This window comes from Lutjanus erythropterus, chromosome 7 (assembly GCF_056507025.1).
Source record: "Lutjanus erythropterus isolate fLutEry1 chromosome 7, fLutEry1.hap2, whole genome shotgun sequence".
Classification (NCBI taxonomy): Eukaryota; Metazoa; Chordata; class Actinopteri; order Lutjaniformes; family Lutjanidae; genus Lutjanus; species Lutjanus erythropterus.
Genome location: NC_139323.1, coordinates 41,395,730 through 41,419,661, shown reverse-complemented (window position 1 = coordinate 41,419,661; position 23,932 = coordinate 41,395,730). Strand labels below are relative to the sequence as shown.

General features: G+C 39.1%; 3 protein-coding genes across 4 annotated transcripts; 2 read left to right on the top strand and 1 right to left on the bottom strand.

Annotated features, from left to right (window-relative positions):
* The first annotated feature begins 2,738 nt into the window (after nt 1-2,738).
* Nucleotides 2,739-8,495, top strand: prpf38a (pre-mRNA processing factor 38A). The gene is made up of 10 exons (XM_084723823.1): nt 2,739-2,978; nt 3,936-4,095; nt 4,297-4,418; nt 5,116-5,201; nt 5,286-5,396; nt 5,912-6,018; nt 6,163-6,189; nt 6,290-6,381; nt 7,345-7,393; nt 8,371-8,495. Exons 1-10 carry the CDS (start codon nt 2,849-2,851, stop codon nt 8,414-8,416), a joined length of 930 nt encoding a protein of 309 aa, XP_084579949.1. The 5' UTR covers nt 2,739-2,848; the 3' UTR covers nt 8,417-8,495.
* A 1,280-nt stretch (nt 8,496-9,775) lies between these two features.
* Nucleotides 9,776-15,619, bottom strand: LOC146324459 (protein IFIT1 homolog B-like). Of its 2 annotated transcripts, none has more exons than XM_084723822.1 (2): nt 15,588-15,619; nt 9,776-11,198 (listed from the first exon to the last, which is right to left on the bottom strand). In XM_084723822.1, exons 1-2 carry the CDS (start codon nt 15,617-15,619, stop codon nt 9,911-9,913), a joined length of 1,320 nt encoding a protein of 439 aa, XP_084579948.1. In that variant the 3' UTR covers nt 9,776-9,910. The 2 variants fall into 2 exon arrangements, with proteins under 2 accessions (XP_084579948.1, XP_084579947.1); XM_084723821.1 differs by lacking the exon at nt 15,588-15,619 and adding an exon at nt 11,993-12,150 and having other exon boundaries at nt 9,776-11,210.
* On the top strand, nt 13,730-20,849 carry ddias (DNA damage-induced apoptosis suppressor). Its single transcript, XM_084723820.1, has 5 exons — nt 13,730-14,121; nt 16,208-16,369; nt 17,088-17,196; nt 17,831-18,135; nt 19,094-20,849. Exons 1-5 carry the CDS (start codon nt 14,000-14,002, stop codon nt 20,700-20,702), a joined length of 2,307 nt encoding a protein of 768 aa, XP_084579946.1. The 5' UTR covers nt 13,730-13,999; the 3' UTR covers nt 20,703-20,849.
* The last annotated feature ends 3,083 nt before the right edge of the window (nt 20,850-23,932 follow it).

Below are 23,932 nucleotides of genomic sequence, written 5' to 3'. Positions count from 1 at the left end.
CGCCACAACAACAGCTGCTGCCCAGACAACGATGCCTACTTCCCCACAAACAACAACTGCTGTCCCGAAAACAACAACTGCTGTTGCCACATCAGCATCTATAACCACCAGTGGCACCTGCCGTACCAAATATGCTATGATCCATCTGCTGCTGGTACTCCTTATCTTTGTCCTGTCTTAAATCTTAAATCTAAAAAGTCAAGGAAACCCCTTTGATGACCCCAGAAGGACTCTGCAACTTTTAAAAGCAACTTTTAAAGCCTGGACTTACTGCTCACTGCCATTATTAGTTTGCAGCAAAAAACAAACAAACAAACAAACAAAAAACATCAAATGTAAGGAGGAGCATGTAAAAGATACATATACATATATAAATGTACAGGCACTTTTTTCTTTACAGTGTTATTTATTTATTCACTTTATTTACACAGTAGCTATGGATTTTCTCTCTGGAAATAATGCTGCATTTAAGTGTATTGTTGCAAATTTTAATAATAAAAGTTTATTAAAAAATAACAATAATGTCTGAAATTAATTTCTCTGTGTGGGTGAAACTATCCCCATATTAAAAACAACCCCCCTTTTCTTAAAATTTATTTAATTCTCCAGTTGGACCTTTTGTCATGTAGTGGCTTTATTTTGTACAATAACACAGTACAGATGCAAAATTTAAATCAACATTCAGAGCATGCCGGTCAGTGACACTGTTTTTACAACCAGTGACAGCAAGTGGTAACAAGGCACAAAAGAAGGCCTTCCAGTGCCCCCTCCTGGTAGAATCAGTTTCCAGACCAAAGTAAAAAATCACATTTATGTGTTTTTTCTTACTTTTAGAGAAACCTGAATATAAATATTGTGACTTCCTCGTGTCAAGTTGGTGGTCCTGCTTCTGCCACACTTTAGCTTCACTGGCATCACAGCAAAAGCACCAAACCTCAGATCTCCTGCAAAATGAAACACTTCATTCAAAACTGCAAAATGATTTGTGAAACAGTACAGATTTGTCACAGTACAGAGCACCGTACCGTGCTTCAGTCTAAAACACAGTGGTTCCCAAAGTCTTGGGGGGTTGTTTTTTTTTTTTTTTTTGGCATCCCTCCGTTTCAGAAGCTGACAAAAGATTGATTCAGAAGATAATTTTAGTGAAATAAACTTTAGAGGGATAGAATCAACAAACTTTTATTTGTTATTTCCCCTACATGAATTATATTCATTCAAACCTGTTTCATTCTATATGAAATATATGGAATATATGGATCAAACACAAGACAAAAGAGACCTGCACACTGATGAAAATATTATATCTCTTCACATTATAAAAGCAGAAGTTTGCATTTTGCAGCGAAAATCACAACAGAACATTCTAAATATCACATAAACACAACAACAACATGTGTGGAGACAAAAAAAAAGTATGAATTATGCTCAGGCTCTGACTTACATTGTACTGTTTAGAGAAAGTTGTATTTTTTCACCTGTTCTTATGTCAAAATGTCCATATTACTGTTGCAACAGCAGATCTGTTGAGGTCAGGCTGAACTCTCCGTGCAGCCTCTCTCAGCGTCTACCAGTTTACAACATGGTCAACCAATGTTGCTCAAATCACATCTGATAAACTTGGTCCTCGTCTTCTTTGTTCGCATCCTCCTTTTGTGTTGACAACACATAGTTTACAATTAAGCAACTGAGTGTGAGTGTGGTATTTTGAAAGGCTGTGGTTTGGAAAAAGAAGTGACATCGTGTTAGATTTCTGTGTCTAATGGAGAGAAGAAAGTTTAGTGATTTTCAAAAAGTATGTGGCTTCTTATAGTTGTGCATATCTAAGCTTAGGTTTTAAACCAGCTGTGTTATTCTAAATTTTAGTAGGCAAGCAATCATACAAGTAATAACACAATATATTTATTTATAGTATTTATATTGTATTTAGTAGTATAGTATTTACAGTTCTCATTATACATAAAAAGAGTGAAGGGAAGCAAAGCAGCGGACAACAACAACAAAAAGAGGCAAGTTGTAAGACAGCAGAAATATATATGTATATAATTATTATATTCAATAATGTATTTCAAATACATAAGAAACAACCTCTTCAAGTATTTTGGTACAAATTAGAACCCAGCAAAATACAAATGAAAAAATACACAAAAGCTATAAATTTTGCAAATAAAGAACAAACTGTTGTAAATGAAGAACAAAATGTTCTAAATAAATAACAAAATGCCCTTCATAAATAACAAACTTTTATAAATAGATTATAAAATGTTCAAAAAATCTATATAAAATAAAATAAAATGATGTAAATAAATTAAAAATGGTGTAATTAAATAACAAAAGCTTTGATGAGCTATGCTGCTGTGAGTTTCAGTTTGCATGACTGTGTGTTGTGGACCTTATCAATGCTAGTTTCTTACAAGCATCCAAATATTTGCAATCTGCTTACACCCTGTTTATTGCTGCTTGCTATTGCTATTTTTTTTTTTCGTTTTTTTTTTTCACTTTAATATTATATGTTTCATTATATTAGTTGAGTACAGATTTGTATCTGTAAAATGTATTTTTAAAAAATATATATTTAATTGGTGGAAAGATGTTTTAAATATTTAAACATTTTTATTCATTTAAATTCATATTTGTAGCTTGTTCTTCTCGCAGTCGTCCAGCAGATGGTGGTATTAACTTTATTCGACAACGCAGCACCACGCCCCGCCCACCGGACATCTACTCACGCCCACATCAGACTCCGCCCCATTCCGCGTGCTGCAGCGGAGGTTATCGCCACAGACAGGACGCTGCTGCTGCTGTGTGTGTCCATGCTAAGCTGGTAAAGTGATTAATTTTCTTAACTTCGATGGCGAACAGAACCGTTAAAGATGCCAACAGTATACACGGGACCAACCCGCAGTACCTGGTGGAGAAAATCACCCGGACTCGAATCTACGAGTCTAAATACTGGAAGGAGGAGTGCTTCGGTCTCACCGGTCAGTACCGTGTTAGCATGTTAGCATGCTAGTAGCGAGCTAACGTTAGCTTCCTGTCGGCTAATGATTTGACCGTCTGTTCTCTGTTTAAAGTCACATCATTCAGTCCATGTGTGAGCTTGTTAACGTTTAAAACACACATATTAAATATTATGTTACTTCAGTAGATTTCAACGTTACTTTCGAGTTGTTAAATGCTAAAAGTAAATGTTAAAACTGAGAAGGCTACCACAGCTCACAGTTACACTTGCTCTCTTTATTTTGTCAAAGACATTCAGTTTGCAGCAGTGTGATGCAAATTAACGATTATTTTCATTATCGATCAAACTGATTAAACTGATAAAATTATCAATTAGATAATCGTTTGATTGGGAAACATCAGAAAGTAGTGATGAATGAATTTCGTAATATCCCAGAGCTTAAAGCGACGTCTTAAAACTGTTGTTTGTTAGACCAAAGATAATCAGTGTTTTTACTATAATTTATTATAATAATAATAATAATAATAATAATTTTACTGGGAATAGCAGCTAAGATTAACTGTAGATAAACTAGAAGCATCAAATGTTTGATATTTATAGAGCTGCTATAATTATTAAATAAGTCATCAACTATTTGGTAACTAGCTGATCAGCTCCACGTTTGGACCTATTTTTCAACTGAGGAGATTGTGACAGGATTAATTAAATGATTAAACAAGGAAATAATCAATATTGAAAATAATCAATACATGCAGTCCTAATCATTAACATTGGTAAATGCTATTTTATTTGCAGAACAAAAAATACTTTGACAATCATGTCCACCTTTTTCTGGTTCAGTTGAAGGGAACTCTTGATGCTTCAGTACACAGTCTGATTTCAGATAACAGTGAGCCGTCTTTAACTTTGTGTGTGTAGTTTGCATTGGGTCTTTTTAAATAAAATTTTCTCTTTTAACATGTTGTGTCGTCCACAGCTGAGCTGGTTGTTGACAAAGCCATGGAGCTGAAGTATGTCGGTGGAGTTTACGGTGGAAACATCAAGCCCACTCCCTTCCTCTGCCTCACGCTGAAGATGCTGCAGATTCAACCTGAAAAAGACATCATCGTCGAGTTCATTAAAAATGAGGATTTCAAGTGAGTTTCAATCTGTTGAGAGAAAGAAGTGAATGCTGGTGCTGTACTGTCCTCACTTTGTCAATCAAACAAACTGACAACAAAACACACACACTGACTGACTAAACAGTCAAAAAGAGTCAATTTGTTATGAGTGTAAAGGGTGACGAATTGTGAGAAATGTGTAAGAAAATTAACATTTTTCTCTCATTGTTTTCTCAGATATGTTCGTTTACTTGGAGCAATGTACATGAGGTTAACTGGCACTGCCGTGGACTGCTACAAATACCTCGAACCGCTGTACAACGACTACAGAAAAATCAAGAGCCAGAACAGAAATGGAGGTGAGTTCTGAACATCTACTTATAGCCGCCATGTTCCATCTTAAAGATGGTCATTATAGGTTCAAAGATAACGTCAGTATTTATCAGCCTGGTCCATGTTTTTGTAATCAGTCCAGTATTGAAGAAGAGCGCCGCAGCCATCAGATGCAAAAAGGGATGCAATGTTCTTATGGTCACCGTCAAAGTGCATCCACTAAAAGTGTTTGTTTTACCACCGACAGGCTCAGATTGTTATTCAAAGTGTCTGGCAAGATTATGGAAAAGATCCCTACAGAGATTTTTGTTAAAGAGCTCTGGGTCGTGTTGTTCAATAGCGCAATCCTCGCTCCTTCTTCAGAATCTCTCGGCAAATGAGAATAAGGCCTAAAATCTTGGCTTGGCTTTAGTAGATGTACTTAAACAGTTTGCAGTTGTCCATAAAATTACATGACAGCCTGTTTCACAGCTGATGGCTGCAGCGCTCTCTCTCATTACTGGACTTATTTCAACAACTGTTGTCCCCCCTCATCGCTTAGAGACAAAAACAAACTATGGTCCAGGTTAAAAAAAAATACTGAAGTTACTCTTCAAATCATTAGTTTGGTCGTCTGTTCTCATCTTGGTTCTCTGTATGTTCTGTCTGGAGGTGTTTAAATAAACACGACGTTGGATCATCCAGTTTCTTCTGTTCATTTTCACATCTTTTCTCTTGTTTCAGAGTTTGAGTTGATGCACGTGGACGAGTTCATCGATGAGCTTCTCCACGCAGAGAGGATGTGTGACATCATTCTGCCCCGCCTTCAGGTACGTTTGCATCACGTGAACTCACTTACAGCTTAATTAGAGTGCGTTCACCACTGACTGTGTGTTTATTTGTGTGTGTTACAGAAGAGACACGTCCTCGAGGAGGCTGAAATGTTAGACCCACGTATCAGCGCTCTGGAGGAAGACCTGGATGAGGTGGAGAGCAGTGAAGAAGAAGATGAGGAAGAAGAGAAGGTAATGACATTTAAAGCTGTGTAGGTGTAGGGACCCTGCAAAATGTTAACTAGCGACGGCACATGCACAGATGCACCAGCTCAATGTCTGTCAGTTATTTCTTTTAAGCTGGTTGTTAAAATAATTTAAGATTGAACAATATGAGGACCTGATCTTAGACAAGCCCAGCTCTGGCTTCTGTTTCTGTAGCATGCTGAGAGACAGTGAAATCTGAATAAGAAAAAACAAACAAAAAAAATAAAATAAAATCCTGGACAGTCGGTCATTTTTTGGTCTGACACACCTTTTTGTAAGACTTTCAGGAATGCAGTAACTTTGCAGTGATTGGTATTTTGTAATTGCAGCAATTTTGTAATTGTTTTAAATTCGCAGAATGTTGTCATGTTATTTACTGAAGCATAAAGCTTTTGAATAATTACGATGCAGAAACATTATGAACTAACTACTAATGGACTTCTTTTGTTGTCATGTTTGTTTCCACACATTTTAAAAAGTTTGTGTTTTTCCGCCTGCAGCCCGAGAGACTCCAGACCCCTGAACCCCACAGACGCAGTTACCGTGACAACGACAGACCTCGCCGATCTCCATCACCTCGTTACAGACGCAGTCGCTCACCCAGACGGTTTGTTTTAATTACCTTTCGGTGTACCAAGAATTAATATTTCTCTCATGTATGTCATGTGTGTCTCGTGAGAAAATGATGAAATGAGATATTTTCTGCAGCTAAATGTGCATTTTTGTGACATGATTTGTTTTTTTTTTTCAGGAGGAGCAGATCTCCGAAGAGAAGAAGGTAAGTCTGCTTCTAGCTGAAATCGTTGAAATGAAATCACCTTTTTAATTACAGCATTTATATTTCTTTCTCATTGATGGTTTTTGCTGTTTGCATTTAGCCCGTCACCCCGGAGAGACCGCCACCGCAGCAAGAGTCCCCGTCGACATCGCAGCCGGTCCAGAGACAGACGGCACCGCTCCAAATCCCCAGGTAAAGACACGGAAACAAGCATGGCTGCTGAACTGTAAAATACTGTTGGATAGAATGTTTGTGGAGTGCATGAAGTCTGAAGCAGTTTGAAGCTTATTTTTAGTAAGTTGTGGAGAACGGCTCCACCAGCTGTTGGTGGCAGAATCAAAGTAGCTTTGACCAAAAGTCTCTGCAAGATGATTTAATGTTGCACATCTGGCAGGTGTGTGGAGAGGGTCAGCAGCAAAACGAATTTTAGACACCTTAAAATATCTATCAGTTTACCTTGCCTGTTTGATAGGGACAGCTGCAGCCTCAGTGCATGCCTTCACCAGTGGCTAGTCCTGAGGCTCCCTAGATGCCAAATCCAAAAACAGAAAAGTCTCAAAGGAAAATATAAAATTTCATATTTGCAGTTATGAAATTTTTTGACAGTTTGTTGGTGTCATTGTGTGACCTTAAAGGGTTAGTTTGGATTCCCCAAAAGTCTCACAATAACACAAACTTACTAACAGATCAAGGCAGCAGTAGACCAGCAGCTTCTGTGTTCTGTGAGCTAAAATTACTGTTTTTGTCAGTGGAGTTTCACTGTGGCTTGTAATGCAGTGATTTCCTGTCAGAAAAGTCTGACAGCAAGGTAAAGTGGTGAAAATATTCTAGATGTGGCGCACCCTTCAACTGACATTGTTTTTTTTTCACCAGTAACCAACAACATGAATAAAAAGAACTCTAACATTATAAATAGTGCAAACAAAATAGATGTCAAATTGATATACGTGGAGTGAATGATTTATGTACATGTATGCATGTGTACATATACAGTACATACTGTGTGCAGGATTAATAATGATGGTGTACGATGATATTTACATGTTAAAAGCAGAACGATGCATTTAAAAACAGAAAAATAGAATCTGTAAGAATGTAATGTACAATAGATGTTTTGGTGGTTCTGAAGAATTTCTCTTCTTTATTTTGAACCAGGTCACCACAGAAGCCACAGACATCGCAGCCACTCCAAGTCCCCAGAGAGGTGAGCGATACTGCCGTTAAAACATTCGAACATTTTGATCCTACTCACATATTCATAGAGATTTTCCAAATATTTTGTCCCGGTCGTCTGCAGATATGGGGCTGGGTTTGTTTTCAGGGTGTCCGATAAGTTTTTCTACAACAGTGCAGATACGAGACCTGAGTTTAGATACCAACACAAGCAGCTGATTAATAAATTTGCTTAAAAATACATTAAAGAACTCATGTACCAGACAGATTTTTGATATGTGATTTTGGTCTCTACCAAAAAACAGTTGATAAAACAATCTCACCACAGTGTCTGTACAGTCATTTTCTGTTGTCATGGTGATGTTAGTTAGATTTGGTTCAGTCACAGATATAAAATATCAAATCATCCTTTGTTGCTCACTGCATCTGAGCCTTTCTTACCCTCCGCTTTGTATAAACCACAGTTTATATGAACATCTTTTTAAAATAAAAACGTGAAATTCTTATTTATCTTACCGTTATCCACCATGAGAAGCAGGTGATTATGGTTGTCTGTGTCGATTTTTTTGAAAAAAATCTGTATTGTGCGTTGCTCCATTTTGCAATAATTAGAAAATATAGTTTATAATAATATATAACATCAGAATCTTATGTATCTTTTAATAGTGCAACACGTCATAAAAACACTAAAGAAAGAATTTCAAGAATTTCAAAAGTTCAGAGTGAAAAAAAAAGTCTCACATCGAGGTCAGTTCAGTTCCCATTCTGGACCTTTCAGTCGTATCACATGACCTTCAGCAGGTGAACACAACAGCATTGAGGTTTGAGACTTTCATCCCTGTTCATGTGTTGTCACTATCTTACAATGTCTGACAGTGAAATTAAATGAAATAAACATTTATGTTCCTGTTTGCAGATAATTCTAGAGTGAGTTATTGGTGATAATGCAGTGCAAATCATTTATTGAATTATTTCCATTCAAGCCATTTTCTTTCTTTCACATCACAGGAGCTCAAAAAAGAGTCACAAGAAGAGTCGAAGAGGAAACGAGTGATTTTACTTCATTTCCCCCCCTTTTTTACCTTCAAACTCTGAGATCTTGTTTCTCAGTCTTGTAGGAGATCCATTTTTTTTTTTTTACTTTTTTTCTGCAAATAATTTCCCATTTTAAAAGTTGGACCACTCACCTGTCTGTAAGATATTGCAAGTGTAAAGTCCCCAGGTTTCAGCAGGCTGTTCGTACAGTCACTCACTTCATCTGTCACCTTTCAGTCTCATTCTGTGGTTCAAACCCTCTGAGAGAGAAAAATCTAATGATGCTCCGAGTTTTCAGGTCATCATGGCATCATTATTGACACCTTTTGGATCTGTGTAAATGTACAAAATGTGTGTGTTTGTAAAAAATGAGTTTCACACCGACATTTGTCTTAGAAATAAAGACCCTGCTTGTTTGATTAATTGTGTGTTTTTGGAGGTTTGATTGATTCCTGAGGAAGACGAGGAGCCAAAACACAATTGATGCTCCCAGGATTTTATTCACAAAGAACTTAATCTGGAAAATTAACACATACAGCAGTGTTACAACTCTGTTTTTAGTTTTCATGCAACACCACATGGCCAAAATGACAGCTGAACATGCAAAAACATGTAAAGGATCTAATTAAATATATATGACTGCAATAAAGTTTTCAAAAATTAATAAATGATGAATCTTTATTTTTTATTTTATTAATCTTTATTTTGGTTTTACATTAAGCTTTTCTTTCAAGGAAATTACTATTATAAAGAAAGATTTCAGGAAATTGTTCTGAATGTTATTTTTATTTTTATATCCAGAGTCATAATGTATGAAATGAAAACTTTCAAGGGCTCTAATATTGAACTTACCACTATATTGATCCATAACTTCAAGGGAATTTTAAAAAAGGTACAGGTTTACTCGTCTCTGTTTTTACAGAGGAGGTCAGATGACTGACAGAGAAAACAAACAGCTTACATAAGAAGTGTGCATAATGTGTATTTAATAGTATTAGAATTGTAAACAACTGAGACACAGCTTAACATCCCCTCTATTAATACACTGGGTTGAATCTGGCAATAATATGCAGGTTATACATCAAATTATTATTAAAATTTTTACAGTATCAGTCAGAGAGACTTCTTTTTGTTAAAGCAAAGGAAATCCCATACAGAGTACATTATAGTCTAAAACATTATCAAGAAAAAATTAACCCAACACAACAGGAATATAGTAAACATTATGATTATATGTAAATTAAGAAGAAGAACATCTGATCAGAATCTATTTTCAGTAATCACATAACTGCAAGGAGTTTTCATATTGTGGTGACTTTGGAGCCTCCTGTGGGGAAAAGCGGGAGTGTTTCCACTAAAAATCCTATCCTTGTTTCTGATATCTTAACATTATAGATATGACAGAAAATAGGACAAAGCATAATTGGTCCCCTAAATGAGCATGTACAGACGTTTTTAGGTAATACAATACCTACATTTCTTTCATGATTTAGAACCAGTGCTGGTAAAAACACTATGGCTCTTGCAGGTTTTCCAGAAACGCCTCTATTTCTCTACACATTCGGCTCCTGCCTCTGTCCCTAATCTTCTCCAGAACTCTGATGCTGTTCTCACGAAAGAAGGACTGTTGAGGAATCTCTGCCGCCTTCATGTGATATTTTATTGACCTGTTGCGATCCTGCCGATCAAAGTTTAAATATTTTGCGTACTGGTTGTAAATCACCTGTTTGTCTGCCGGTTCCAGGTCACTCTTTAGCAATTTCTGGTATATCTCCTCAGCTTGAGCCTGGCCATGATTTGACTTTGCATATATATTAGCAAGGTCTATTTTCTTCACAAGTGAAGATTGGGGGTAAAGAGAAATCACCTCCTGGAGGAGACTGATTCCTCTTTGCACCATGCTTGGCTTTGGGCGACTGTTGCTGAAAAAAATTATCTTCCATTTGTAGCAGAGTGCAGCACAGCTCTTCAGATAACGAACATCTGGATGGTTTCTCAGAGCTTCCTCTGCCAAATCAATGGCCTCATCAACAGTTAGATGTTGTCTGTACAGCCTCAGTACTGCTTTCATACCACTGTAGCTGCTGACAGGATTTCTCAAAATCTTTCTAGCTAACTCACGTGCTTCATCTTCATCAATTCTTTCTCCTTTCTTAGCACATTGATCAAGATAGAGAACAGTGAGGTACAGGTTCTCTGGATCCTGTTCCTTGGCAATTCTCATTTTCTCCAATATTTCATCCTCCAGCCCTGTGTCGCTATGCTTAGAGGCATTCACTAACCCTATGAAATAGCTGGAGTTCCACTCCACCATGTCCGGCTGCATCCTGATGGCTCTCTGGAAATAATCTGCAGCCTCCTTCTTTTTGTCTGCACTGAACTTCATCAGGGTCCAGGCTTTTTCAGCGTAGATCTCTGGATGGAGCTCATCCTGGGATGGAGATGGATATTTTTTCATCAGGGCGTCGACCTTTGACAGGTAAGCCTGACTCTCTTCTTGTTCTCCCAGGTGGTGGTGCAGCCAAGCCAGGTTCCCGTAGTTCACCACTAACCAGGGACCCTCATCTGCGTTTCTTGTCTGGCTGAAGGCCTCTGCAGCCTTGTTGAACAGACTCTGGGCGTCTTCAGTGAACCCCAGCTTGTACTGAACGTACCCCTGCAGGTTGTAAATGTGACCCAGCCAGTAGTTTCCCTCCTCAGTGCCGATGTCCTCCAGGTTGTACCAGAGACGTAACAGTTTGGACCTGCTGGGGTCCAGGTCCCAGGTGAAGTGGCACTGCAGGGCCTCCAGTGTTGTTTGACTCTGAGCAGCACTGATGGAGAAAAAAAAAAAAAAATATATATATATATATATATATTAAAACACATTTTCTGTTGGTTCATACATTATTCTCTGAAGGGTGTTTGGATAATAGCTGTTATCCAGAAAGGAAGGGAGGGAGGATGTAAAAATTAAGTAAGGAGCACACATGAACATACAAGGACAGAGGGAGGGACAGCAGTAAGAAGCTGAATTGACAAGAAGGAAATAAGGGACAAGGCTAAACGAAGCTGAAATGTGCTTTCCCTTTTGGTTATTTAAGTTACTACTCATGTAGGCTACTTTTCCAAAAGTAATATTTTGATTGCAAGAGTTTCACTTGATTACAGAGTATTTATACACAGTGATATTTCTATTTTTACTGAAGTAACAGATCAACGCTGCTTGTCAGTGTGGGAGTAAGACATGATAAAATAAGATAAGATAAACCTTTATTAATCCCCAGAGGGAAATTCAGAAGTCATAGCAGCAACAGCAGTGAGAATAAGACACGGGTGTGGAAGAGTTAAAGAGCAGAAGTACAAGAATATTATAATAAGTAGAATAAAATAAAATAAAAAATCACAAATAATATAAATAATAAACAGTAAACGCTGAGAAATGAATGTATCAGTAATGACGGAGAAAGGCAGAAAAAAATAAGTAATAAATGACGCTGAGCAGCAGTGACTGATCCCTAATGTTAGTGTTTTGTGCTCTAAGATTCAATAATAAGATCATAAATGATATTTATTTAGATCTAGAGTGCTGTAAAATACAGAAGCAGCCACTCACCTCATCGTTCAGCTGTTTCCTCGTCTCTGTAGTCCTGTTAGTGTTCACTGATGTGCAGCTTCTGTTCCTCTGTCAGTGATGAGATGTTGACTGAGTTTATGAGGCGGGGAGAAGGACGCGAACTGACGCGAGTTCGCTGCAGCGCAGACGACCTCAGGCGAACACGCGTCCGCGCGGGTTAAACATCTGCAGGAAGTCAAACTGATGATGGTATCAGACAGACAGAAACAATATGAGAGAAAGAGACTGAAAAAAAAAAAAATAACAGAAAAAAATCAACTGCGTGATGAGTTTTGAGCCGAGCGAACAGACGCGAAAGTTCGCGTTTCGTTCAGTTTCTGCGCAGCTTGACTTTCGTTTCTGAGGAATGGAAACCTGCAGGAACACTTCTGCCACACTGAAAAACATGACTAAGCAAAAGTTTGTCCTAACATGTTCTCTGACGTTTATTTAAAGATGAGAACAGTTTCTTTTTCTGTTCTGCTCCTTCCCATCAAATGGAAATATTAAGTTTTCATTTGTATTATTTCAAACACAGGTGCATTTAAGTATATCTGCAAAATTTGAGCAGTGTGTCTGCAGTTTTTTTTATTCTTTTTTTTCGTGAAGTTGTTAAATAATAGCATGTTTTCATATATTTAAGGACACTGTAAATTTATTCCAGAAGATGTGTTTATTTTGGTCTTGTCGCCTTTTGTATTTTTTGGCAAGATGTCTGTACATTTATTTCCCAGTACATTGGTTCTGAATTTTCACTTTCTTATGAAAATATGTTTTACATACTCTCCCTCTAAAATAAATCAGTACTATACTTTATCTATACATTTAAAATGTTCATAAACCATCTTCTTTATTAAGTCTAAAATCTGAATTTATGTACTCTTTATGATACTTACAGCAGGGATGAATGATTTTTGGACTGTTCAGATCTCCTGGCATTTGTGTGTGTGTGTGTGTGTGTTAATGTTGTTGTTTGTCAATAAAATGTTTTTAAAAATCTCAGGCCTCGAAAGGCTCAAAGTGATTTTAAAACACACTTTTGAAAAATAGTGTTTGTGTTCATGGTATGAAATCAGCCAGGATTTCAGACACTTAAGAATCATCCATGTAGTGTAACTTACACATCTATTGAGGAAAAAATGCACTGTGTGCAAAAAAATCCTATTCAGACACAAATTCAGATAGAAAGAGACCTGATCCTTATCACAGGTTCTTATCAAGATAAGATAAAATCAGATATGAAACTTAACTTATCCCACAACAGGGAATTTAACTTGTTACAGGAGCTCAAAGATCAAAAATACAGCTTAGAGAGGGGGTGAGTGATATAAAATAACATAAAATAAAGAACTATACACAAATGATACAACTTTTACTTTTTCAGATATATGGATAACTGAACAGGATAATTGTATATGCTATAATTCACACATGGTGTGTTGCATTATATGAAAAAAATGATGATATTAATGAGAGATAAAGAGACTGGTATGTATAAGATGGGATATGCAAATATGATATAAATATAAAAAAGGTCTAAGTGCAGAATATAAATATGAATGAATAATGTGTATGATAGTTTATAATGTATATAATGTTGTAAATATACATAGTATATGATAATAAGCATATAATGTGTATATATAGTAATAATATGTACAAAGATACTAAGTCATTGTAGTTGTACTGTTCCCCTGCTGTCCTGTAGGTGGCGGTAATGCGCCTACACTCTGTCTCTCTACCCGCCGGTAAATCACAACAAGCAGAAGAAGAAGTATGAAGTTTCAGGCGGCTATTCGAAGAAGAGACGTTAATATTTAGAAATTGACCAGTTTTATGTTTGTTTTCAAACTTTGAGTCACATTTTGGTTCTTTATTTATTAATAATTGTTGGTATTGAAGCTGTGGGCGTTACAGTTGTGTTAATATGACACTTTTACAGCGTGTTGAGCGAAGTTTGACTTAGCCTGTTAGCCTGTTAGCTGCAGTCACAGTGGTCCAGACTACATGTCTGTCAGACGGGCTCTGGTGGACTGTGTCGTGTTGTCTCTGCGGGATGGCTGCGTGTTTTATCCGAGCTGTAAAAACTGCTTATCAAGGATCGATGTGGGACAGCAGGACACGACCAGGTAAACGCACAAACAACCAACGAAGAAGACTGATGTGTCTCTCTGTATCTCGGTGGGTCCAGGCATGTTTCAAAACTGAATACTGTAAAAGTTGGAACAGATCATTAGTCCATTTCCTTTAATGTAATGAAATAGAACCTGTGAGTTATTAGTGAGGGAATTTCTCCAAACATTACACCTTTTTCACAGCAGCCATTTTGACAACACAGGTGTTATCAATGATACTAATTAAGGTCCTTCCATTCATCAGAAATACTTTATTGATCTCCGGGGGAAACTGGGTCATATTACAGTCCCAACAACCAAGAAAAGAACTATATAAACATGAATAATTATAAGATAATAGATTTAAAATATGAGTACGAAATAAGTAGGGCTGTGCAATTAATTAAAAATATCTAATTGCGATTATTTTTACTGATACTACAATTGCGATATGATTATCAATATTAGAGGGTAATGATAGTTTTTACATCATTATTTTTATTTTCATTGAAAAACATATTACCAACCAGTGTAGAACTGCAATGATTTGTTGATTAATTACAATTAGTTGTCGTCAACTATCAAATTACTTAGCAACTATTTTGAGAAAAATAATAATAGATTTTTAATTATTTATTTATTTTAAGAAAACTGGCCCAATTCTCTGATTTCAGTTTCTCAAATATGAATATTTATTGTTTTTTTTCCACCTCTCTGACAGTAAACTGAATATCTTTGAGTTGTGGCTAAAACAAGACATTAGAGGACGTCATCTTGGATTTTCTGGTATTTTATGGACTCAACAACTAATTGGTTAATCATCAGAATGATTGACAGATTAATGGACAATGAAAATAATCATTAGTTGCAGCCCTACAAAGATGTTTTTTAAGTCTGTAGAATCTTATGTGTCAACTCTGCAGCACCACCATCATTTTACAAACAAAAATTGGGTTTTTATCAAATATTGCACCTCTGCAGGAGACCATATTGTGATTTTTGATAAGATTTTGATATAAACAGAAATAATTCTGTATATTGCAATATAAAGAGAGAGCACCTTAAGCTGAAAATGGGTCGATAAATATGTGTTAAAATGCAGGAATACTATAAATAAGAGTATTAATTGAAGTGTACAGTACAAATGCAGTAACAGTGTTGCATATTTGAATGATTGTTATTGCAAGTGCATGGTGGTGGTCATTATTGCAGGGGCAAAGGTAAACATGAATCGAAATAACTTAGGGGTTATAGTTCTTGACAGGATGGAGTAAGTCCAGCGGCAGTCTGTTGTCTCAGAGTGTCAGACACTCAGAGGGAGGAGTTGTAGGCAGGTATGACCTCCTGTGGCGCTCTGTGGTGAATGAGCGCTCTGAAATTTGGGTCAAACACAGTCATCAGTCAGGGTGCTGCTAGTGTGCAAGGTTATTATCATATTACACTGAATATCTTTAAATGACATCATCTTTGACTTGAAAAACTAGGATGGATAATTCTCACTATTTTCTGACATTTTATAGATGTTGCAGCCCTGGACTGAACATGACAATTAACTTTAGTCTTTGTTGTTATTTAATAACTACAAAATGATTTGTACAGGGTAGTGTTGTCAACAATATCAGTATATCAATACTGAATATTTAAAATGCTTTCAGCACTCATTTTTTGCAGTATGGATACTCAACTTCCAGTGCATTTTTTTTGCTATTTCTTCTTTTTGACAGTGAGTTGACACACACACTGCTGCAGTGTCCACATAGTCTCGTCACCTCACGGTGTTGTCTTCTTCTCATCACTTGTCTCATTTTCTGTCCGTTATCACATTACAGCCTTGTTATATCTGTATCTGTATCTATATCTTTTAATAAAAATCTAAAATTTTCTGCCCTCAATGCTGCTTCAGTTTTTCCCTGTGGTACTAAATACTGCTATTTTTCTGTTCTATTCTATTGAAACTAGAAATTCCAGTTTTGTGATGACACTAGTACAGGAGCAAGAAAATACTGACTTCAGTAAAGTTCTGATCCATTTCAAAAAACAAACAAACAAACAAACAAACAAATTTTTGGACCTGGCTGTCTTCCCTGTGTCCCCACCACAGATGCAGATGTTCCAGGTGTGGTTTCAGCTGTCTGAGGGAAGAGGTTGATTACAGATATCGTCTCCCACTGAGGGTGACCCGCGATGGATGCATTGTTGAAGTAACGGTGTTTGGAACCTGCTTGAACCAGTTCTTTGGAGTTCCTGCCAGTGGTTTACAGAGGTGAGCACAGACAGTTTATCACTCTGTTGTTTAAACATGTTTGGATTTAATTCGTCACTTCTTTGTGGTGGAATCAACCACACGCACCCCAAATTAAATTTATTTACGTTTCGTTTAATTTCAGGAAAGTTGGTGGTATCTGAAACACGCTAAATAAGCTCAGACAGTTCATGTTGCTCAGTATGTGAAGCACCACATCATTCTTATATGCACAAGCCTGTTTTCTGTGGCCACTCCAGTTAGTATCTAACATTATTTTTCTTGACTAGGGTTCAACATTAAAGTGTTTTTTTCCACTTGTCCAGTTTGGCAAGTTGATGTTACTCTCCTCTCCAATACCAATAAAGACTTAAGTTAATTGTTATGTTAAATCTGGAGCTGCAGTGTCTGTAAAATGTCAGAAAATAGTGATGTGTCCATCCAAACACAAGGTGAGGTCATCAAATGTTTCATTTTGTCAGCATAAAAGTCAAAGATATTCAGGTTAATGTGATAATAAATGTAAACAACTGAGAAATCTCCACCTTTGAGAGGCTGAAAATAGCATTTGCTTACATTTTTGCATGAAAAATTACTTTAACAATCGGTTATAAAATCCTGCTGGTCATACTGGTTAGCTTCACCGGTGTGTTTAGTGAGGCACATTTAAAAAGCTCACTTTGTTGTTGTTGTCTTCTCTCTGAAGCAGAGTGGATTTCTCTTTTCTGTTATTTTGTAGGTTGGTGCACAACTCTGATGGACCAGTTGAAGCATCGATCAGATCCACGTTGTTGCGGAAGGCTGTCAAGGACTGTTTCATTGGCAGACGTTTCATCTTTGGTATCAAGGTACAATTAAAATATTGGTATTGAATGTGCAGATGGGCTTGGTTTGCACCTCTTTACAGTCTTCTGGGTTTTTTTGTGGTATTTAGAAGTGATTTTAAGATTAACAAACTTAATTAAATGATTAAAACTTTACATACTTCTTAAGAGCACAGCAATGATTTGATCTTATCAGCTTCCTGTCCAAATTTTTAAATTTCTCAGGAAGAAATCATGTTTATGGACGAGATACTTTATTAAAGTTTGATTCACACTACATTTTGTCACACTCCCCGCCTTCCCTCCTCACTTGCTGGTGTATCTGTCATATCCTGTGTTTTTCCCCTGAAGTTATAGCAACTAACTAGCAACAGTTAGCAGTAAACGCACCATTGCTTTACAGAGTTCTCTGAGTTTAAACATTGTTGGAAACATCTGGGATCATGTAGGTACACAAGACAACAAAATATAAAACATATCTAGAGTTTTCCAGATTTACATGTGGAAATGTTACATATTATAGCTTTAATGTTGAGTTGAGTTCTCACACTGTGCTGCTATGGACTGCAAATAACATGACTGTATGGGATCTGACAGTTGTTGTACCAGATACATATATAACTGTTTTATCCTCGTTCATGTTGTCTGTGTCCCTCAGGTAACCGAAGGCGAGCGTGGTCCTTGGTTAGGAGGACCTGCTGCTTCTGGCTCCAGCAGTAAAGACACAGTCCACTTCATCGCCACTCAGATGATTCTTCCCAAAGCTCCGGGCCTTGGAGGCTGCACAGTGGTCAGTTATTATCGGGTCCTTCTTCAGAGAGCAGCAGAATCCACTGATCCCAACACAACATCCAGACCCCCTGCAGCAACAACCCTGCTGCTGATTCCTCGTCATTCTCCAACCAGCAGCTTCAGTAATGCCACACTCTGTTCCTCAGGTCTTCTTTCCCAGTCACTGCAGAGGTAATGACATTAATAATCTGCTGGTAACTGTTGCTGTATGTCTGATAATTATCTGTATTATATATCAAGGACAGACTGAATTAGACATGGACAGGAAATAGTCTGACTGACTCCATCTGAAAGTTTTACTGGTGAGCTTATAGCTCCGCCTCTCAGCTGTGGCTCAAAATTTCAACTTTCAAAATTTCAACAAATGAACATGAAAATCTTTATTATTATATGAAAAAGATTTAGCAACAGAGGACGAGTCTGTCTCGCCCTGGACAGTCCAACCTGCCTGTCCTTATGTCATGTTTTTGCTATTTTGCACCACATGCGATATGTATGCTCCACATCAAGCTGCATATCCTTTTAAACAGACCCTGTTCTCAACCCACAGAACCGACTCCACCCGTGTGCCAAGTAGAAGAGAACTTTGCTCAAATACTGTGAACAAAGTGTCATATCTCCTGAACGCTCTAGTGGACATATGTTGATAAGATGTCTGAGTGACTGTGAGAACGGTGGTACCACTTGGCCAACAGGTGGTGCTATAGTAGCATTATCAGAGGAAGGAGTCCCTGTTTATATGTGTATGACTTCAGGCAATAAAACAACACTAGTTTTACATGCTTTTTCATCTTTCAGACCCTCCAGGAAGTTGCAATGTTGAGATCACAACAGCTTTTCACAACTTTCTTTTGCAATTTTCACTTGCTCCCACAGTATGATTCCAAAAAACCCAAAGAAGAAGAAGAGCTGTCATGAAATCAGCCATTTTAGGCTGCAACAATCCCATCTGATCTTTACATTTCAAATGGACCTTTATTCACATATTTTAGCCAATGAGTTACAACATTTAATTTTAGTTTACTACAAAATTTATTTAAGTGAAAGTCCAGATTTTTAAGGCAAAGTCAGTGGATGAATGGTTCACTTTTGCATCGTCTTTTGAGACTTGCTTTCCTTTTCATCCTAGATCACAGAACCAGGACTGCACCCTCACTCCCACTCCTCCATGGCAACAATCACTTGGACTGGTTACCTCGTCAGCTGAGCAGGAGGAAAGCTGCAGCACCCAGGACAGTGATGAAAACAGAAGACGAACAGAGAAGTTCGGAACACCACTTAATTCTCAGAGAGGCTGCCTGCAGGACCATAAAGTCACAGAGGAGATGCCGGGGCTGTCCCTGCTTCTGTCTTTAGAGCGCAGTGCTTACAACTGTACGTCGTTTGCTGAATACCAACACATCTCTACTGAGGAAGCGGTAGAAAAGACCCCCATCATGAAGACTTGCTTCAGTCCCTCCCCACCTTGCCTCAACATTTCAGAGATGAAGTGCTTTTCCACCAGCTCTGTGGCTTGGGAGGATTTGCCTTTCTCCGAGAGTCTCACAGAGTTTTTATGTGAGGAAAACAAACATTTTGATATCATCAGTGAAATGGACACCAATCAGAAAGAAACGGCAAGAAACAACCAGGAAATCAGATCACAAGACAAGAACTTATCAACAGAATCAACTTCTGTTTGTCAAAGTAACTCAGAGATATTACTGGAGATCACTAACACACCTGACAGACGTGATGAATCTGAGCAGGTGTGTAAGAACTCTGCTGGATGTGTTAATAAGAGTTCAGCCAGAAACATTTGTTCCCAGGAAGATGACACAGTTCGATCGCTGTCTTTTGAAAACGAAGACGGGGACACCTACAACTGTTCAGCAGACCTCTTCAGTGACTCGCTCATTACAGATACAAACACATACACACCCAGGACACACGCAGAAACCATCAGGACGATCAAAGAAGCTCACTCAGTGCTTTTCAAACCAGACAAACAGCACCTGAGGAGTGAAAATGTCCCACATGCAACACCAGACAAACACAAACTCAAAAGCATTAAGAGAGAGAGTTTAGTTCCATCAGGCACACAAGAGCTGGACTTCATCCCTCCCTCTCAGTCCACCCCCATCGTACCACACAGAGCTGTGACATTCAGTTCACAATCTGACAGGCAACATTCTTACGCATTTTACAGAAATTCGCCTGAATTAGACCGTAAAAGAATCACCTCCTCTCTTTCTATATCAAACTGTGTTGATACTCGCCAGCTGTGCCAGAGAGGGAGAGAGTCTACCAAAGAAAACCTGGCGAGGAGTACACCATCCGGCAAACACAGCAACAGATTCACCCCGAAGAGGAGATTCTGGAAACCAAACAAGCATAAAACCCCTCTGAGGGTCCAGAGAGGAGCTCTAAACACAGGAACAACAGAAAGGATCCAACGCAAATCTGACTCGGGTGGTTGTGACAACGGTGAAGCGGTCATTGTTCCTCCCACTCCTGCTGCTCGGACAGGACAGAGTGTGACGCTCCGGAGGAGACAGACAGAGAACAGCAGCAGGGACGAGGTGAACTGCAAAAGGACTCTGCTGGATCAAACTGTCACATCATCATCACACAGAGGTCGGACACAAACAGGAAGCTGTGACAGTGAGGGGACTCTGAATGGATCTAATTGTTACCCCCCAGATGATGAGAACGAGGCCTGCGATTGGTCCAGAGATCTGTTCTCTGACTCGCTCTGAGACGTTCTGTTGCAGATGGATTTTACGCATCGTTCCTAAGATTTTTTTAAATTTATTCCAGGTAGCAATACTGTTGCTGGTACTGAACGGATCTAAGAACAGAGAACACAGGCACTGTTTACACCTGGTATTAACATGCGTCGTGGGTGATCTGATCACAAGTGGACAACTCCAAGTATGTCAGTTCAGCATTACAGTGTGTCTCCAGATGCATTTCATTGATCACTTGTGATCTGATCTCACTTTCCTGCTCTATGTGCAAATATACACATGCAAAAGCATATGAACAAAATTTTATCATTACAGCCATTTTACAGGCTCCCTGAGCAGGTTGTGTAAAAGGCACTAAAGGGAGTAAAAGTGTGCTTGCCAGAGTCGAAGCCTCTCTCCTGTCTCCTCTTCACAGCAAGAAAAGAAACAACTGTGTGTTTTGCATTTAATGCCAAATTTACAGAGAGGCACAACTGATTAAGAAGTCACCAGAGCTGTTTCACTTTCCTGCTGCATATAAACACACATGCAAAAAAGCATTTTTGTTTTTAACTGGTGGCTCGCTGAGACAAATGGACACAGTGTTTTTTCCACAAATAAAGAAATAACTTCACGTAGAACATTTGTCGAATTTACAAGAAGGCCCAAATAATCAATAATTTGTCACAGACAGCACTTCACAAAGTTTATAAAGTCTCTCCTCACTCAACAGATTTCAAAATAGCACGTTTTTTTTTTTTTTTTTGGAGTCTGGGGTTGTTAGTGTGTTAGCAAATGCTCGCTGCAGGTTAGAGAGCTCAGACCTGTAATTTGCAATAGGATGAACCAAATGATGGACTTCAGTTGAGTAGGTGCAGTTACAGTTTGGTTCAGGACACATTTGTTCTTCCATTACAGAAGTACAGGGCAGTCGAATGCAACCCAGTCCACCTCTGAATGTGGTCTGAGCATCAGATTTCAAATGCATCCTGAGTGCATTAACACTGTCTTCGATCTGTCCTCTTGTGATTGAATAACCAAAGACAAATTAATACTAGGTGTTAACAGGCTAATAAAGTACATTGAGCTCTAAAAGGCACCACAGAAGAAGCCTTACCTCCCCATCTTCTGCTATTTGAACATTTCTACTGAAGATCTCATATGGCAGCAAAGGTTTTGGAATGAGACATTAAAGAATGTCACTTATGGGTTTAATGTTTGGATGTGCATGTTCCTTTAGAGATTTACTTTTAAAGGAAGAATATTTCAGATAATTAAGGATTTTTTTTTTTTTTTTTTAATATCTCAGTATGTAAAACAGTAGATCATTTGGGTGTGCAACAAGATGAGATACAACTTTATTAATCCTGAGGGAAATTGGTGTGCCAGAGAAATGCTTCGAAATTGCAGTAAAGTAATAACAACAATAGAGCATCAAAGAAATGAAATACTGAGTCACACATTAGCGACTCTTTAAAGGCTCACTGCTGCTGCACTCACTGTCATTGTGGGCCTAATTTACTCATAACTGTCTGTTCTCTGTTGGTTCTACAATTTTCTTAATGCTATTAAAGCAAAGTGACTGTAAAAGGATCAGATGTGTGTGACTGGCTGCTGCTGATTTATTATATTGAGATTCTTGACAGACATTTTTTTTTGCCTTTATTGATAGATAATAGAGACAAATGGCCAGAGAAGAAGAAGAAGAGTGTCATCTAGTCCCAATATATTGCAGAGAAGTCAGACATCTCCAAAACTCTGCAGCTTACACCAAAACTGTCGAGAGGGATAAACATCACTACAGGTAGCTGTATCATGCTTCTGTCTTAGCTGTATCGTACTTTTCTATTAGCTGTATCATGCTTCTGTCTTAGCTGTATCATACTTTTCTATGAGCTGCATCATGCTTCTGTCTTAGCTGTATCATGCTTCTGTCCGGTCGAGAACCATGTCCTCGGACTTGGAGGTGCTGATTCTCATCCCAGCCACTTCGCACTCGGCTGCAAACTGCCCCAGTACAAGCTGAAGGTCCTGGTTCGAAGGAGCCAACAGGACAACATCATCTGCAAAAAGCAGAGATGAAATCCTGTGGTCCCCAAACCGGACTCCCTCTGGCCCCTGGCTGCGCCTAGAAATTCTGTCCATAAAAATAATGAACAGAACCGGTGACAAAGGGCAGCCCTGCTGGAGTCCAACATGCACCGGGAACAGGTCTGACTTACTGCCGGCAATGCGAACCAAGCTCCTGCTCCGGTCATACAGAGACCGTACGGCCCTTAGCAGAGGGCCCCGAACTCCATACTCCTGAAGCACCTCCCACAGAATGCCACGAGGGACACGGTCAAATGCCTTCTCCAAGTCCACAAAACACATGTGGACTGGTTGGGCAAACTCCCATGAACCCTCAAGCACCCTGTGGAGGGTATAGAGCTGGTCCAGTGTTCCACGACCAGGACGAAAACCGCATTGTTCCTCCTGGATCCAAGGTTCGACTATCGGCCGAATTCTCCTCTCCAGTACCCTGGAATAGACTTTACCAGGGAGGCTGAGGAGTGTGATCCCCCTATAGTTGAAGCACATCCTCCGGCCCTCCTCCTTAAATAGAGGGACCACCACCCCGGTCTGCCAGTCCAGAGGCACTGTCCCCAACTGCCACGCGACGTTGCAGAGGCGTGTCAACCAAGACAGCCCTACAACATCCAAAGACTTGAGGTACTCAGGGCGGATCTCATCCACCCCCGGTGCCTTCCCACTGAGGAGCTTCGGAACTACCTCAGTGACGTCACCTTGGGTGATGAATGAGTCAACCTCTGGGTCCCCAGCCTCTGCTTCCTCTACGGAAGGCGTGTCACAGTGGGATTGAGGAGATCCTCGAAGTATTCCTTCCACCGTCCAACAATATCCCCAGTCGAAGTCAACAGCTCCCCACCACCACTGTAAACAGTGTTGGCAGGGTACTGCTTCCCCCTCCTGAGGCGCTGGACGGTTTGCCAGAATCTCCTTGAGGCCGACCGGTAGTCCTCCTCCATGGCCTCCCCGAACTTTTCCCATGCCCGAGTTTTTGCTTCCACAACCACCCGGGCCGCAGTGCGCTTGGCCTGCCGGTACCCGTTGGCTGCCTCAGGAGTCCCACGAGCCAACTAAGCTCAATAAGACTCCTTCTTCACCCTGACGGCATCCCTTACCTCCGGTGTCCACCACTGGGTTCGGGGATTGCCGCCGCGACAGGCACCGGAGACTCTCCCGGAGGTGAGAGTTGA

Bases quoted from the DNA above. Each gene is read 5' to 3' on its own strand.
- prpf38a (XM_084723823.1), top strand. From the start codon at position 2,849: ATGGCGAACAGAACCGTTAAAGATGCCAACAGTATACACGGGACCAAC. The intron at 5,397-5,911 runs GTAATGACATTT...TTCCGCCTGCAG, and splicing joins AAGATGAGGAAGAAGAGAAG to CCCGAGAGACTCCAGACCCC. The intron at 6,019-6,162 runs GTTTGTTTTAAT...TTTTTTTTTCAG, and splicing joins CGCAGTCGCTCACCCAGACG to GAGGAGCAGATCTCCGAAGA.
- ddias (XM_084723820.1), top strand. From the start codon at position 14,000: ATGTCTGTCAGACGGGCTCTGGTGGACTGTGTCGTGTTGTCTCTGCGG. The intron at 14,122-16,207 runs GTAAACGCACAA...TCCCCACCACAG, and splicing joins GGACAGCAGGACACGACCAG to ATGCAGATGTTCCAGGTGTG. The intron at 16,370-17,087 runs GTGAGCACAGAC...GTTATTTTGTAG, and splicing joins CCTGCCAGTGGTTTACAGAG to GTTGGTGCACAACTCTGATG.
- LOC146324459 (XM_084723822.1), bottom strand. From the start codon at position 15,619: ATGTCAGAAAATAGTGAGAATTATCCATCCTA. The intron at 11,199-15,587 runs GTTTTTCAAGTC...TGCTGCTCAGAG, and splicing joins AGTGAGAATTATCCATCCTA to TCAAACAACACTGGAGGCCC.